Source organism: Lissotriton vulgaris, chromosome 2_1, assembly GCF_964263255.1.
Source record: "Lissotriton vulgaris chromosome 2_1, aLisVul1.2, whole genome shotgun sequence".
NCBI classification, from domain to species: domain Eukaryota; kingdom Metazoa; phylum Chordata; class Amphibia; order Caudata; family Salamandridae; genus Lissotriton; species Lissotriton vulgaris.
This window is the reverse complement of record NC_141687.1, coordinates 291,747,549-291,762,224: the sequence shown is the minus strand read 5'-3', so window position 1 is coordinate 291,762,224 and position 14,676 is coordinate 291,747,549. Positions and strand designations below refer to the sequence as shown.

General features: G+C 47.5%; 1 protein-coding gene across 6 annotated transcripts in view; it reads right to left on the bottom strand.

The window, feature by feature from the left end:
• TRIM37 (tripartite motif containing 37) overlaps positions 1–5,080 on the bottom strand; it is a 1,151,903-nt gene extending 1,146,823 nt beyond the window's left edge. For all 6 annotated transcript variants that reach the window (XM_086954978.1, XM_086954980.1, XM_086954981.1 and 3 more), the window contains exon 1: positions 4,619–5,080. In XM_086954978.1, the coding sequence (XP_086811104.1) occupies positions 4,619–4,798 (180 nt within the window). In that variant the 5' untranslated portion in view covers positions 4,799–5,080. The remainder of the gene's footprint in view (positions 1–4,618) is intronic.
• Positions 5,081–14,676: the final 9,596 nt, after the last annotated feature.

The following is a 14,676-nucleotide window of genomic DNA, read 5'->3' as shown; positions in this document are numbered from 1 at the left end:
ATCTCAGGCTTAATCTTATCAAATGCTCATTGGCAGTCATCAGACCAGAGGAAGTGTGTACCCTTCTTAAGCAGAGCTCGGATGGGTTCAGTCACACAGGCAAATCCTTGCACAAACTTAGAATAGAACTCAGCGAGTCCCAAAAATGACCTCACCTGTTCTTTATCTTTGGGTGTGGGGGCTTTCAAAATGCTTTCTTTAAGTTCTAACTTGGGTTGAATCCCCTCTCTTGAGATCACATGTCCTAAATATGTAACCGATCCCAAACCAATGCGACATTTTTCTCTCTTTACAGTCAGTTCCTTCTCCTTCAACTTTTCCAAAAGACAAGTTAGTGTCTTAACATGTTCTGCTTCACCTTTACCATAGACTAAGAAGTCGTCCTGGAAGAACAGGATGTTGGGTATACCTTCCAGGACCATCTTCAAGACCCTCTGGAAACATGCCACCGCTGATGCCAACCCGAAAGGTATTCTCAGGAAGCGGTAAGCCCCCAGAAGTGTCACGAATGATGTAAGATGCCTCGAGTCTTTGTGTAAGAGAATTAGGTGATATGCTGATGAAAAGTCAAACACACTAAAAACCTGGGCTCCCTTAAGTGTGCTGCTGGACTCAGAAATATTGGGCAGAGGTTGGCGATCTACCCAAATCCATTTGTTTAAACCCCTCAAGTCAACACACATCCTACCGCTGGCACCACCATCTTTTGAAGTCAAAACGATGGGGGGCAACCATTCTGAGGCTTCTATCTCTTCAATAGCCCCAACAGTCTCGTGAGTTCAGTTTCTAATGGTTCCATCATCATATTGGGCACTTTCCTTACTTTAAGCACACAGGGTCAGCTCTTTCTTTGAGAACAATTCTGTGCTCGAAACCTTTTAGGCAGCCAAGGTATCCGTAAAGACCTCTGGAAACTTTTTGAAGTATTCACTACCTTGATCTTCAAAGTCCATCAGCATGACCTGATCTCTAGGATCTCTTGCGCTGGGATAGAGAACAATACCTTAATCATGTTGGGGTCTCCATCCTAACAAATTGTCTCCTCTCTCAGCTACACAAACCTTACCAACTGTGTTTCTATTTTTAAATTGAATACAAGCCTCGACGTTTCCAAGCACGTTAATTTTTGCACTACCATAACTGACAGGATTTATGTCAGGTGGTGGCAATATCATACTGTCCAACCCACAAAAAACAACTGTGTTGGAGGGTCTATAAGGGAAACAATTTAAAGACCTCCAAAAGTATCCTATCCCCCAATCCAACTGTAACAAACACACAAGGGATACTAGAGGTCTATCAAGGGCTCAATATTGTGTGTCAATTCAAAAAGTAACGCATGTATGAACGAGTGTCTGATCACAAAAGGAAGGTAAAGTGTGAGAACAAGACAGAAAATACTCCCATCAGCCCACCATTTGGCGGAGTATCGTCATCTGGGATTTTTTGTACAAAGACTGGTATCTGTTGGGTCTCTCACCTGATGATATTGTGAGGAGACCTAGAAACAGATCCTCCAGTGACGAAAAGAATTTATGAATAACATGGCTAAATGGGAGGGGTTGCAGTGAAACAGATAGTGAAAAGAGAACGTGAAATAAAATTACCTAGTGTGATGCCAAGGCAAAGTACTTTATTAGGGGGTCATCACAGAGGTAATATTAAAAGCAACAGTATGTGGATAGTATTGAAACAAATATTACTATCAATCAGATGGATCTGGTCGACACGTTTCAGCCTATAATGGCTTTCTTCAGGACCTATGATATGGGATACTACTGCAACAATTGCTATACAAGTTGGCAATCACTTGATAGAAAAACCACTCATCCGTTAGGCACCCACAGAGTGGTTTTTCTATCAAGTGATTGCCAACTTGTATAGCAATTGTTGCAATAGTATCCCATATCATAGGTCCTGAAGAAAGCCTTTATAGGCTGAAACATGTCGACCAGTTCCATCTGATTGATAGTAATATTAGTTTCAATACTATCCACATACTGTTGCTTTTAATATTACCTCTGTGATGACCCCCCTAATAAAGTACTTTGCCTTGGCATCACACTAGGTAATTTTATTTCACGTTCTCTTTTCACTATCTGTTTCACTACAACCCCTCCCTTTTAGCCATGTTATTCATACATTCTTTTCGTCACTGGAGGATCTGTTTCTAGGTCTCCTCACAATATCATCAGGTGAGAGACCCAACAGATACCAGTCTTTGTACAAAAAAATCCCAGATGACGATACTCCGCCAAATGGTGGGCTGATGGGAGTATTTTCTGTCTTGTTCTCACACTTTACCTTCCTTTTGTGATCAGACACTCGTTCATACATGCATTACTTTTTGAATTGACACACAATATTGAGCCCTTGATAGACCTCTAGTATCCCTTGTGTGTTTGATACTGTCCAACCCCACAATCTCATCCCATTGCCTGTTACTAATCATGGTGAAAAGGAAACCAGAGTCGGCTAGAACCACAAAGTCATGACCGTCTACTAAGATGTTGCACTCGGGCTTCGTTATTTTTCCTGCATCAACTTCAGCATCATCATCATTGATGCTCAGGATTACAGTACGCACAACTTCAGTTCCTTTCTCTGGGTTGCGAGTTTTGGTGATTAACTTACAAAACCGTGCATAATGCCCCTTGACACCACATTTGTTGCATACTGACTCTCTGGCATAGCAATGAGGATAGTTTAAGTGTGAGAAACTTCCACACCTAACATTTAGGTTTAGGGAATTTCCCAGAGGCTTTGTCGCTGGCATAACTACTAGTATTCGGAGTACGACCTTAACGATCCGTTTTCACATGTAAACCTTTGAGAGGACCACGCATGTGTGAATTCCTTTCTGAAGTTTTATACTTCTCCACAGGAGAGACTTTGCCAACGTTGTCACAAACCTCTAAAATATCACCATCTGCCAGAGTATGAACATCACCTTGCCCCTCCTTTTAACTGCAAGATGTTTCTCCATCTCTTTCACCCAAGTAGAAGTATTCTCCATACCTTCTACGATGGCCACAGCTTCAGCCAACGTCGGGTTTATTTACAAGAGTTTTTCATGTTCTCGAGTGCTATTAGTGCACTTCACCAATTGAGCTATGACTAAAGAGTCAGAGAGTTCACCAAACTCACAAGTCTGTGCCGAGGTGTTAAGAGAGGCAACATAACTTCCTACCTGTTCAGCTGGACCTTGAATCCTGGTAAAGAACTTGTGCCTCTCTAGGACAACGTTAATGCGAGGACCAAAGTATTTCTATAGCATAGTCATGGACATCTCGTAAACATCAGATGGTTCCCCATCTCCATTACCAACTGGAATGAGACCCATACCATCATAACTATTTCTTCCTTCTACACCTAAATTGTGTATAAGAATGGCTTGTTTTCTAAATGCTGAGAATTTCTCTCCACCAATCGCTACAATGTAGGAGGCAAATAAATGTCTCCATCTCTTCCAGGGAAGGAGAGGTTCACCCTTCTCCGATTGGAAAGCTGGGGCACGCTGCTATGACTATGCGGCGTGCGGCCATTTTGGATCAGTTGTATCGACGCTGGAACGCAAATTGAAATGCACGCACATTGCGTTGAAAAATAAACGGACAGTGTGTGCTTGGAGTTAATGCATGTCGTGTTTACCCGCATTTTAACATTTAACGCCTCATCTTGTCACAACGGACTGCATGATTCATGACGGATCGTCACGCAGTTTTTTACTTTACGGTGAGAGTAGGCAATCTTGCATAACCCTTGGGTCAAACCTACCTCTAGTACAGCAGTGATTTTATTTTGCCTCTGCTTTAAATTGCCAACGATTTTGTTATTTTTTTTACAGTGGTTACATCTGTAAAGTTTGGTTCGTTAACTGTTGGCATCTCAATTGATTCGATTTCCAGTAGGTTTCTATTTTAATGTTACAAATTGATTTATCAATTCATCAAGTATTACCTTGGCGGCCACAACAAGTATATCCCATCCTCGTCGCCAGTGTTATATTAAAGGTAGTCCAGATGCTTTTAGAAGTAAAGATTTATTCTGGATTACAGGATAACAGTACAACACCAACTGTACAGCCGGATGCCCAGCTCTGGAATGAGTGATTCATGAAACAGCATGCATCATAACATAACAGTGTTCTAAGCATCTCTAGATTACAACAGTTTTCTTCCATGTATATTCTATCAAAGCTCAGTAAAGGTAATCTGAAATAAAAATAAATAAAAAAGGACTATCTGGCACTTAACATCACCTATGGAAAATTTACAATTTGACCAAAAAACATAACCACGGGTGAAAATATTGCTATAGTAAATGTATGCAAGAAAGTTAGGAAATCGACACTAGAGTCACCAAAGTGTTTTGGAACTTGGGAAAGATGAACTGTACAGATGCGATAACAATTGTTACCTATATTCTATCTGTATATAAAAGTGTCGAACTCAATACAAAGATACAGAAAAACATCACCTCTTCTGAAACAACTTAAACAATACCATGTCAGGCTTTTGCATGCCCTCTAGTCTCATCCTCTTCTTGGATGCCCTTTAGTCCAAATAACATATGTACAAGCACCCCAACTCATTTATGCAGCCCTGGTCTGACTCACCTCCACGCTCTGTTCGTCCATGGTCTCCAGCTTGGTACAGAGCGCTCGCACCCTTGGTCTGCCACCGCCGCCACCCTGACCAGTCTCGCCTCTCTTCAGGGCACGCAAATCGCTTAGGTAACGTAGGGTGCCGCAGAAACAGGTGAAAAGCTGGTCTGTCAGGCCGCCCCGCCCAGACATGCAGCGGCCCGGCTCTGCCTCGGTCAGGGTGTCAGTAATGCTCGTTCTCAACGGCTCACCAACGTTCTCTTACATTATGCCGCCATGTTACTGGACCGCTACTTGTACTAGAAACTCGCGCATGTAACCAAGAGTGCAATGGTGCTGCTTGGAGGAACGTCAACAGATCAATGTCGGTTCCATTTCTGTTGGACACTGGGCTCCCCCCTCACCTAACATGGCCGAACCTGCTCTACCCATAGCGCCGTCCCTCGCTCTCTCTCTCTGTCGCTCCGTTCTCTCCCCCCCCCCCCCCCCCCATCCAGTTACGGGTTAAGAATTACGTCCTCACTAAGGTAGAGCCACCACCAAAATCTCTCATATGGCGGCCATATTAAAGTGAGTGAGTTACCCGTTTAGCGCAGCAGAAAGTACTTACAATACTAGGCTATTGCACGTTGTCGATTAAAAACCAAAAGCCCACTACTGTGCAACTGTGAGGAATAAATTAGTTTCACAGTGAAAAGTATCACTCCACGAAACAACGCTACTAATTCTTAGGCTGTGCTTTCAATGTTTCTACTTATCGGTATTAAATATTAGTATGTTGGAAGAAAAATTAATTATGTTAGTACATTTGGATTGAATCTATTCTACAATCCTTTTGAATCCATCTAACCGGGCGCTCAAAATCACTGGACTAACAGCGTTTAGTTTCAAACAATGAGTCTATTTGTCACCATGGAAACGCTTCACTCGGTTCTGCGCTGCCTAGCTGGCACATTTGCAGCCATGCGAAGTTTACAAACTGCTCCTCACTCAGTGTGCGGTGTGATAAAGTAAACTACAAGCCACACCGAAGTTATGTAGAAAAGCAAATGTTATTATAGGTCAATTAGGGTGCAGTGGCGGCTGGTGACATTTGAAAGTGCTGAGACGTAGCGCGCGTACCCGAACAATCCCCCCCCCCCCCAAATTGTCTTTATGTATGAACTGAAATTTTAAAAAAACTGCACGATTTTTAAAGCAAAACTACTAATCCCAGAATGCAACATCCTGTTATCTAAATCGCCGAACCAACTTGAAGGTGTCACACATTAGATGGTTTTACTTAGCCACAAAGAAAAGGTTAAACTGTGAAATAAACAGGCCCGGTTCTAGCGGGTGGGCCGGGCCCACCCAAACTTTGGCCTGGCCCACCCAAACATAACCCTTGGCCCTGGCAGTGACGTCAGCAAGGCCAGCAGAATATAGCTACTGCAAGTTAAAACGTTCTTCGAACGTTATCTTTCTTTGGGAGTTGCGTGATTGGGCCTGGGCTCGCACCCCCAATCACGCATCTCCTATTAGGCAGGTGGGCTGTGTCCCCGCCGACTCGTGCAGGTACATTAGGGGCACTGCAAGGGGACAAAGCCTTTCGTTGGAACTAGATTTGTGGATAATTAATTATTTTCTGCTGGTAAAGAGGAGTTTGTTTTGCCGTTTCGTTTTCCTGACCTTCCTGACCCCTTGAGCTGTTTGTTTAACCAATCTGGCTGAAGGAACAGGTAAGAAAATGTGTGGCTATTGTGTTTTTTAAATCTGTGAGAAAGACATACTTAGAACGCTGTGTTTATTTCATTTTCATTTACATCGTGTGTTTAAATCGTTGGTATCATTCATGAGTGGTTCTGCAAGGATGCACGACAACTAAATGTCCAAATAACCTTGGGGATTGTTGATCTTGCTGGAGAGCGTTCTTTTTTTGGTTTGTAGTATTTAAATGCAATAGAACTGTAGTTAACGTGGATAGCTCAGTGGGTTACTGCCTTTGTCACAGAGATCCTTTGATACATAGGACAGTGTGATGAAAGACGTGTATACAAACCAGAATGGTATAATTAGATTTTTTTTTTGTATAGCTAGTTAGTTCGAATTTTCCCAGTATTTCATTATTCTAATGTTGCAATACATTAGCTTATGTGACATTCCCTATAGGCTGATTTGAATACTTTTATGAATCATTGTGTCTGCATAATGTGTGTGTGATGTACAGTACTGTGATACCCTACACTACGAGTAGCGCTATACAAGAAATAAAATGCATATGAGAGAGGGGCTATGGAGTGATGATGGGCTCTGTTGGAGGGTGGCAATGAGGGAATCCGAGGGGGCATCATGAGGGGTGGAGATACGGAGAGATGGAAGGCACTGGTGGAGGTTGTTTGTGAGGGAGTCTGAAGAGGAGGTGGGTGGGGCTATGGAGTGATGAGAGGCACTGGTGGAGGGTGGTAGGAAGGGATTCTGAGGAGGAGGTCATAAGGTGGAGTTGCTTTGGAGTGATGAGGGGCACTGGTGGAGGGGTAGGAAGGGAGTCTGAGGAGGAGATCATGAGGGGGTGTTGCTTGGAGTGATGATGGGCACTGGTGGAGGGTGGTAGGGAGGGAGTCTGAGGAGGAGGGCATGAGGGGCGCTGGTGGAGGGTGGTAGTGGGGGAGTCTGAGGAGGCGGTCATGAGGGGGGTTGCTTTGGAGTGATGGGCACTGGTGGAGGGTGGTAGGGAGGGAGTCTGAGGAGGAGGTCATGAGGCAGAGGAGCTATGGAGTGATGAGGGGCACTGGTGAAGGGTGGTAGGGAGGGAGTCTGAGGAGGAGGTAATGGGGAGGGGCTATGGAGCGCTGAGGGGCACTGGTGGAGGGTGGTAGGGAGGGAGTCTGAGGAGGAGGTCATGAGGGGAAGAGGCTACGGAGAGATGAAGGCCAGTGTTGGAGGATGGCAATGAGGGAATCCGAGGAGGGGGAGGTCATGGGGAGGAGCTACGGAGAGATGAGGGGCACTGGTGGAGGGTGGTAGTGGGGGAGTCTGGGAGGAGGGTGGCAATGAGGGAATCCAATGAGGTCATGGGGGAGGTGCTTTGGAGCGATGAGGGACACTGGTGGAGGGTGGCAGTGAGGGACTCAGGAGGAGGTCAATGGGGGGAGGGGTTATGGAGCGATGAGGGGCACTGGTGGAGGGTATTTGTGTGGGAGTCTGAGGAGGTGGTCATGGGGAGGGGCTTTGGAGTGATGAGGGACACTGGTGGGGAGCAGGTAGGGAGGGAGTCTGATGAGGAGTTCATGACTGAAAGGGGCTAAGGAGAGATGAAGTGCACTGTTGGAGGGTGGTAGTAAAGTTGTCTATCGAGTAAGAGGTCAGTGGTGGGACACCAATAAATACTTTTGCACCGGCGCTATAATAGGCCCTGTAATGTTTTTGCTTATTTAATGAGCAGTTGGGTCATTAGGGTCACTGTGTAACATATTTTAAAGTGTGTGCTAATTATATTTACTCTTATATTCAGGGTTTTCAGTTTGAAGGTGATTTTACAAATCTTTTTAGAGGGATTATGGAGAATGAAACCAGGTGGTGCCTGATATGGGGCTGGGGACCAAGGTTAGCTGTGATTTAAGGTGCACGGTAGAGAGATTGTAGAAAATTGATGATCAGGCCTGGAAGGGAGTGTACTGCAGAGTCTGGGGTCAGATGGAGGTAATAATGAAGAGAGATTCTCTCTGAAGGCTGGCAACGAGGCAGGCTGAGTAGTGTTACTTGCCTGATACTCCCACCTCAGAAATCTCCTCTGCCCAACAAAAGGGCCTTACATGGGGATCAAAACACTTTTTGAGAGTGTTAACGATTAGAAAGAGATTTGGAAAATAATGGAGGGCCCTGAATCTCCTGTTATCCCCTTCTATCACACGCAGGAGTACAGTTTTTTTCTATTTGCAGGCTACCTCCAGGAGCGACACATTGAGCACGCAGTGGCCCACCCAAATGCGCCCTTGGCCCACCCAAACAAAAATTCCTGGAGCCGGAATGGGAAATAAAGCATATGCGTGACGGTCTGTGCACTTCCAAAAGTGTGCACACGCAACATCTTGTTATTTTGATAACAGGAGTCTGCACATAGGCGGGTGACGGGTGAGTCTGGTTTGTGACAAAGGGTATTGGAATTCTTACTTACACGGTATTGGTGGTTTGCTCGAGAGTGACACCAATGCTGGTGCTGTTGTATCATAACAATTTTCACCAGTCTTCCTAGATATTTATACTCGAGTCAACTACGCTGTCAGAATGGTGTCAAATGTGTCATTTTATTTGTCCAAAAGACCACCTTTCAATCTAAATCGGTGTCCTCTGCAATCCCCTTGGGAACTGCAAAAAAGCAGTCTGCGTTGCTTATCAGCGCCAGGATTGGCTGTGGAGCAGCGTAACTCCCTGCCCCATTCGAAGACCGGAGGCTGCGGCATGAGGCAACCCTCGGTCTCCCAAGGGGGAGGCTACTGCGCATGTTCGGGCTATGTCAGAAAAATGACCAGCCCATAGCAAACATGCGCGCCAGCCGCCAGTAGCACTGCTGAGCAGCGTGAGCACGCACGCTCACAACAACCTGATCAAGTACAGCCCCATCCCCTTTCTCACCTATAAGCTACATCTGGTGCGGCCGGTGAAGTTTCAGATGGCGGTGCGCATTGGTTGGTGGGGCAACGCCCGAACGCCCCAATGGACGCACCGCCGCTGTTAGGGTGACCAACTGGCATAGGTGCAAATTCAGGACGGTGAGTGTAAAAATTCAAGACAAAGGGTCAAAATTTGTGGTGTAGCATTCTAGCTGATACCGGCGTGCGTGTGACGTAACACGCACCGACATCAGCGTGAGGTGTGCGCATGCACGAGGAGTGATTCGTGCTGTGGCAGAGCCCGCCAGAGCGCGAACACAGCAAGACGCCCGGCGCTCTTTCCCTAGATTACTTGTATTAATAAATAAGCATTTCCCCTTTAATCCTGCCTCAGTGTATCCTTTGGGAGGGGACCTGCAAACTCCACAGTTGCGACGAGGAGTGGGATCTGTCCACTTGAAAAAACACCCTGTCCGGCAAAGACTAGGAGCAGTGGAGAAACGGGGAGACCCAGCACACCCACTGATACCACCTGCTTGCAGAAGGAGGAAGACGCAGAACGATCACAAGACTCAAGGGAAGAGGGTGGCAGAGGCACAGGGACACACACAAGCACTCTGAGTGCCTGAGAGCCTAGAGGCACTGCAACCTGCACAGAAGCACGGTAGGAGCACAAGAGCCCCCCCCACCAAAGCCCTGGCGGAAAAGGGCGACCACGAGGAAGGGGGAAGAACCGAAACCAGCCCAACACGTCGCGAGCAGAAAGCGCCAGCACACCAGGCAGCCCCAGGAATCAAGGGGGGGGTCAGCAGCGCGCCAGGCAGCCCCAGGAATCGGGAAGACGAACCAGGGAGACAGGCCAGGATGAGCAACCAAGCATCCTCACTCACGGCGCCGATTCCGTTCTTACCCAAGCCAGGAGAACCACAGATGAAGTGGGAGAACTGGAGGGAATACTTCAAGAACTACTTAGAAACCCTAGAGGATGAATCCACTGACGAATTCACCCCCGCGAGAAGGAAACAAATATTACTGCACAACCTGGGCTCGGAGGGCTTAAGGGTGTTCACGAACATTGCGACAAAGCCGCTTCAAGCAGTCGACGCAGACGTCTTCAAACAAGCCCTAGAAGATCTAGACGCCCACTACCGCCCAGCGGTTTGCGTCTCCATTGATAGATTCAATTTTCGGCAAAGAAAACAAGGGGAAGGAGAGTCAGTTGATGACTACGTAGCAGCCCTGAGGAGACTAGCAGTCACGTGCAAGTACGGGGCACTGGAAGAAGACTTTATCAAAGACCAGATCGTAATGCACACCACCAACAGGAATGTGCAAGACAAACTGTGGGCTCACGGTGAAGCAACTTTAAAAGAAGTAATCGCGATGGTGAAAAAAGCAGAACTTTCCAAGCGATGTGCCGAAGCTGCGAAAAAGGAGAGTGCGCAAAGGATCATGGTCAACAAAGTCGATGACGCAGAACCATCAGGTAGACACAAGATGGCGCCTGGAGACAAACGAGGAACTGGCAAATGGGCGGGAAGACCAGGACAAGCGGGAAAACAACTCTCATTCACCAAATCCACGTGCTATCGATGCGGAAGTGCGAATCATGCAGCCCATGACAAACACTGCCCTGCTTTCCGTGCAAAGTGCATGTTCTGGGGCCTGGTAGGCCACTACGAAAAAGTGTGTCGGAGGAAAGAGAAGTAATCGATGGTGAAATACATAGCGCACCAGCAACATGAGGAAGGTGCCGATGAGGAGTCAGATGAAGACGACAGAGTGTTGTGCATTGAGGAACAAGTCCTGGGCATCGACACTCAGCGCTCTGACAAACCGAGAGCGGACATGTTCATAGGGGGGAGTCAAAATCAGGATCGCGATTGACTCTGGATCCCCGTACATCATCGTGCAGAGATCAGTGTGGGAAGAGGAATTCAAACCAAGCCTGGGTCCCCAACTAGACCCACCGGACATAAGGTCAGTGTCATACACAAGCAATCCAATTCCAATAGTTGGATACTGGAGCCTGAAAAACGAATTTAGAGGGAGGACAGCCACATGCAAGCTGTACGTGGCAGAGAAAGGCCCCTCGGTTTTGGGATGGAGAGACCAAGGAGACTTTGGTATCAAGCTAGACCCAGGAGGCAAAGAACAAGTACTGCTGACAGATAGTGAGCACTGGCCAGACCTGGAGACGGTGAAAAGAGAGTTCCCCAAAGTCTTTGGAGGCAAAGTAGGGAAACTGGAGAAGTTCATGCATAAAATCATACTTAAAGATGACTCCAAGCCAGTCTCTCACAAGGTCCGAAACGTGCCAATAGCAGTGAGGGAAGCAGTGCAACGAGAACTGTCTCGGCTGGAAGAGCAAGGGATCATCGAGCCCATCGACAGCTCAGAGTGGTTAGCTCCCTTGGTGGTCACCAGGAAACCCTCACCAGGAAACCCAACGGCAAGGTGCGCCTGTATGTGGACCTGCGCGAGCTGAACAAATGCTTGGTTGTGGAGAAGTTTCTGCTCCCCAGGATCGAGGAGATGTTGGCGGAAACCAGGGGAGAGAAATAGTTCTCCACAGTGGACCTCACGTCAGCGTACCACCAGTTTGACCTACACCCGTCCAGCAGAAAGCTGACGTCCTTCATCACTCCCTATGGGTGTTATCAGTTCCGCAGGATGCCCTTCGGACTAGCGTCGGCTGCAGCAGTTTTCCTGAAAACTCATGCACCGCTTGTTCAAAGACGTCGAAGGCATCCAGTATTTCCAGTATGACATCCTGATAATGGGGAAGGACCGCAAGGGCCACGATACCAAGGTGGGCAAGGTGCTAGGTGTGCTGCAGGAGAAAGGACTCACAGCGGAGTGGGAGAAATGTAAATTTAGCATGACGTCCGTCACCTACCTAGGCCACGAGATAAGCGGACAAGGGATCACTCCCAAGAAGGATAATGTGAAAGCAATCTGCGAAGCCAGAGCCCCAACCAACAAGGACGAGGTACGGGTCATTCCTGGGAATGGCCGAGTACTACAGTAAATTCGTCCAACATTTTGCCACGAAAACGCACAGACTACGGCAACTCATTAGAGACAAGGCATCATTCCAGTGGGATGACGAAGCTCAGAGAGAATTTGAGGAACTGAAAGGGAACATCAGCAGAGCTGTACCATTGCATGGACATGACCCGATGGGAGTCACCATTCTCACCACTGACGCCAGTGAAAAAGGTTTGGGGGCGGTCCTTGCACAACAGAGAGATGACAACACAGTTGAAACGCTCAGCTTCGCGTCCAGAGCGCTGTCACACACTGAACAGAAGTTCAGCGTAATTGAGAAAGAGATGCTGGCTGTTGTGTGGGCCATGGGAAAGTTCCGGCAGATCCTGTGGGGCACGAGATTTCTTCTACAAACTGACCACAAGCCGTTAGTCAAGGTGCTCACCTCAAGTGGGCATGCCACGGCCACCCCACGGATTGCAAAGATGACCCTCAAGCTCCTAGAGTGCACGTACGATGTGGAGTACATCCCTGGGACACGCAACAAGGTGGCTGACTTCCTCAGCAGGGCCTCAGCAATGGAAGAAGCGCCCACGCCCGTAGAGAAGAACGAAGAAATGGTAGCAGTAATGGAAGACAAGGAGAGAGCGATCAGCATACAAGAATGGGCACGCGCATATGAAGAGAATGAAAACCTGGAAGAGATCAAGGAGTACCTTGTCAATGGGTGGTCAGAGAAGAAAAGGCTGAGAGGTGCCTAGGAAACTGTACGAAGTGCGGGAGGAGCTATCCATTAGTGACTCAGGAACATTTCTGTATCGCAGTGACAAGGTGGTGCCACCAGAAAAGTTAGTCCCAACATTGCTGAATCAACTGCATGAAGGTCCCCTTGGCATCTTGAAGACCAAGTCAAGGGTGAAGCAGATGTACTGGTGGCCAGGAATGGACATCCAGATCGAGAGACATGTAAGGGACTGCAACCAATGCCAGGAGTCAGACAAAGTACTCAAACCCTTGAGGCCGGCGCTGGGAAGATTTGAACAACCCTGTGATCCATGGGAAGACATCGCTGTCGACCTCCTAGGACCGATATTGGATGGACATGGAATGGCCAAGTACTTGTGTGTGCTAGTAGACAAAAATTCTAAATGGCCAGAAGTACATGTGCAAGAAGAAATGGACACAGATGTAGTTATCAAATTCCTCACCTAAGGGAAGGCATCCAGAGAACATTATTGACAGACAATGGCTTGCAATTCACATCTGATAAGTGGCACCGGTACACGGAAAGGAATGGAATCAAGTCCAAACACACATCAGTGTATCATCCTGCCAGCAATGGACAAGTGGAAAGGTTTAACCGAGTCCTTATGGGATCCATCCAAGCTGCCATCATGCAAGGGAAAGACTGGGAGGCAGAAATTCAAAGAATGATGTGGGCGTACAGAATAACCCCCTCCGCAACGGGGTACAGTCCCTTCCAGATCCTAAGGGGCAGACATCCGTTCACGAAAGACAACGTGGTATTGAGAGAAAAGACCGTCACCAGTAAGTGGTCGCCTGCCGTAGTCCAGCACAATTTGGAGAAGGCCCAGAGAGTGTATACAGAACACTATAACCGAAGAAGGAGAGTGAAGGACAATATTTTGGAAAAAGGGGAGTGGGTGAGGGTTAAGCAGGCAGTACTGAGGAAAAAGGGAGAGAGCAAGTACAGCCCGCCCCTACAAGTGGAGGAAGTGTACAGCAGAGCAGCACTCCTTAGCGATGGTAAAGTGCGGTCCCAGGATCGCATGGCGAAGATTAATAAAATCGTGCAGTGGCCGGAAGAGAAAGGAAATGGCACCACTGCCCAAAGACAAGGGAGCGAAGCAGAAGAAAGAGAGCCAGGTAGCGAAAGTCAGGGAGACGGAGAGGCGTGTGCAGAGTGAAGAACTAGTTGAGCCGAGTGTGAAGGAAACATCAGCAAAGGAAGAGGTGACACCCCAGAGAAATGGACAGGGTCAAAAGAGAGAAAAGGTAGTGAGCCCAGCACCCGTGGGGATCCACGAAGCCTTCACCCCGGTAAGACGCACGCGCGCTGGGAGAGTGATAGTCAGACCTGCACACCTCCGAGACTTTGAATGAGAGGACAGTAAACACTGAACTGTAAATATCCGTTGTGTAAAAGGAGGAGATATATGGTGTAGCGTTCTAGCTGATGCCGGCGTGCGTGTGACGTAACCCGCGCCGACATCGGCGTGAGGTGTGCGCATGCGCGAGGATCGATTCGCGCCGTGGCAGAGCCTGCCAGAGCGCTAACACAGCAAGACGCCCGGCGCTCTTTCCCTAGATTACTTGTATTAATAAATAAGCATTTCCCCCTTAACCCTGCCTCAGTGTATCCTTTGGGAGGGGACCTGCAAACTCCACAAAATTCAGGACAAAAATTCAGGACAAAAGGTCAAAATGCAGGACAAAACTTCGGGACAAAAGATATGTTTTACAGATACG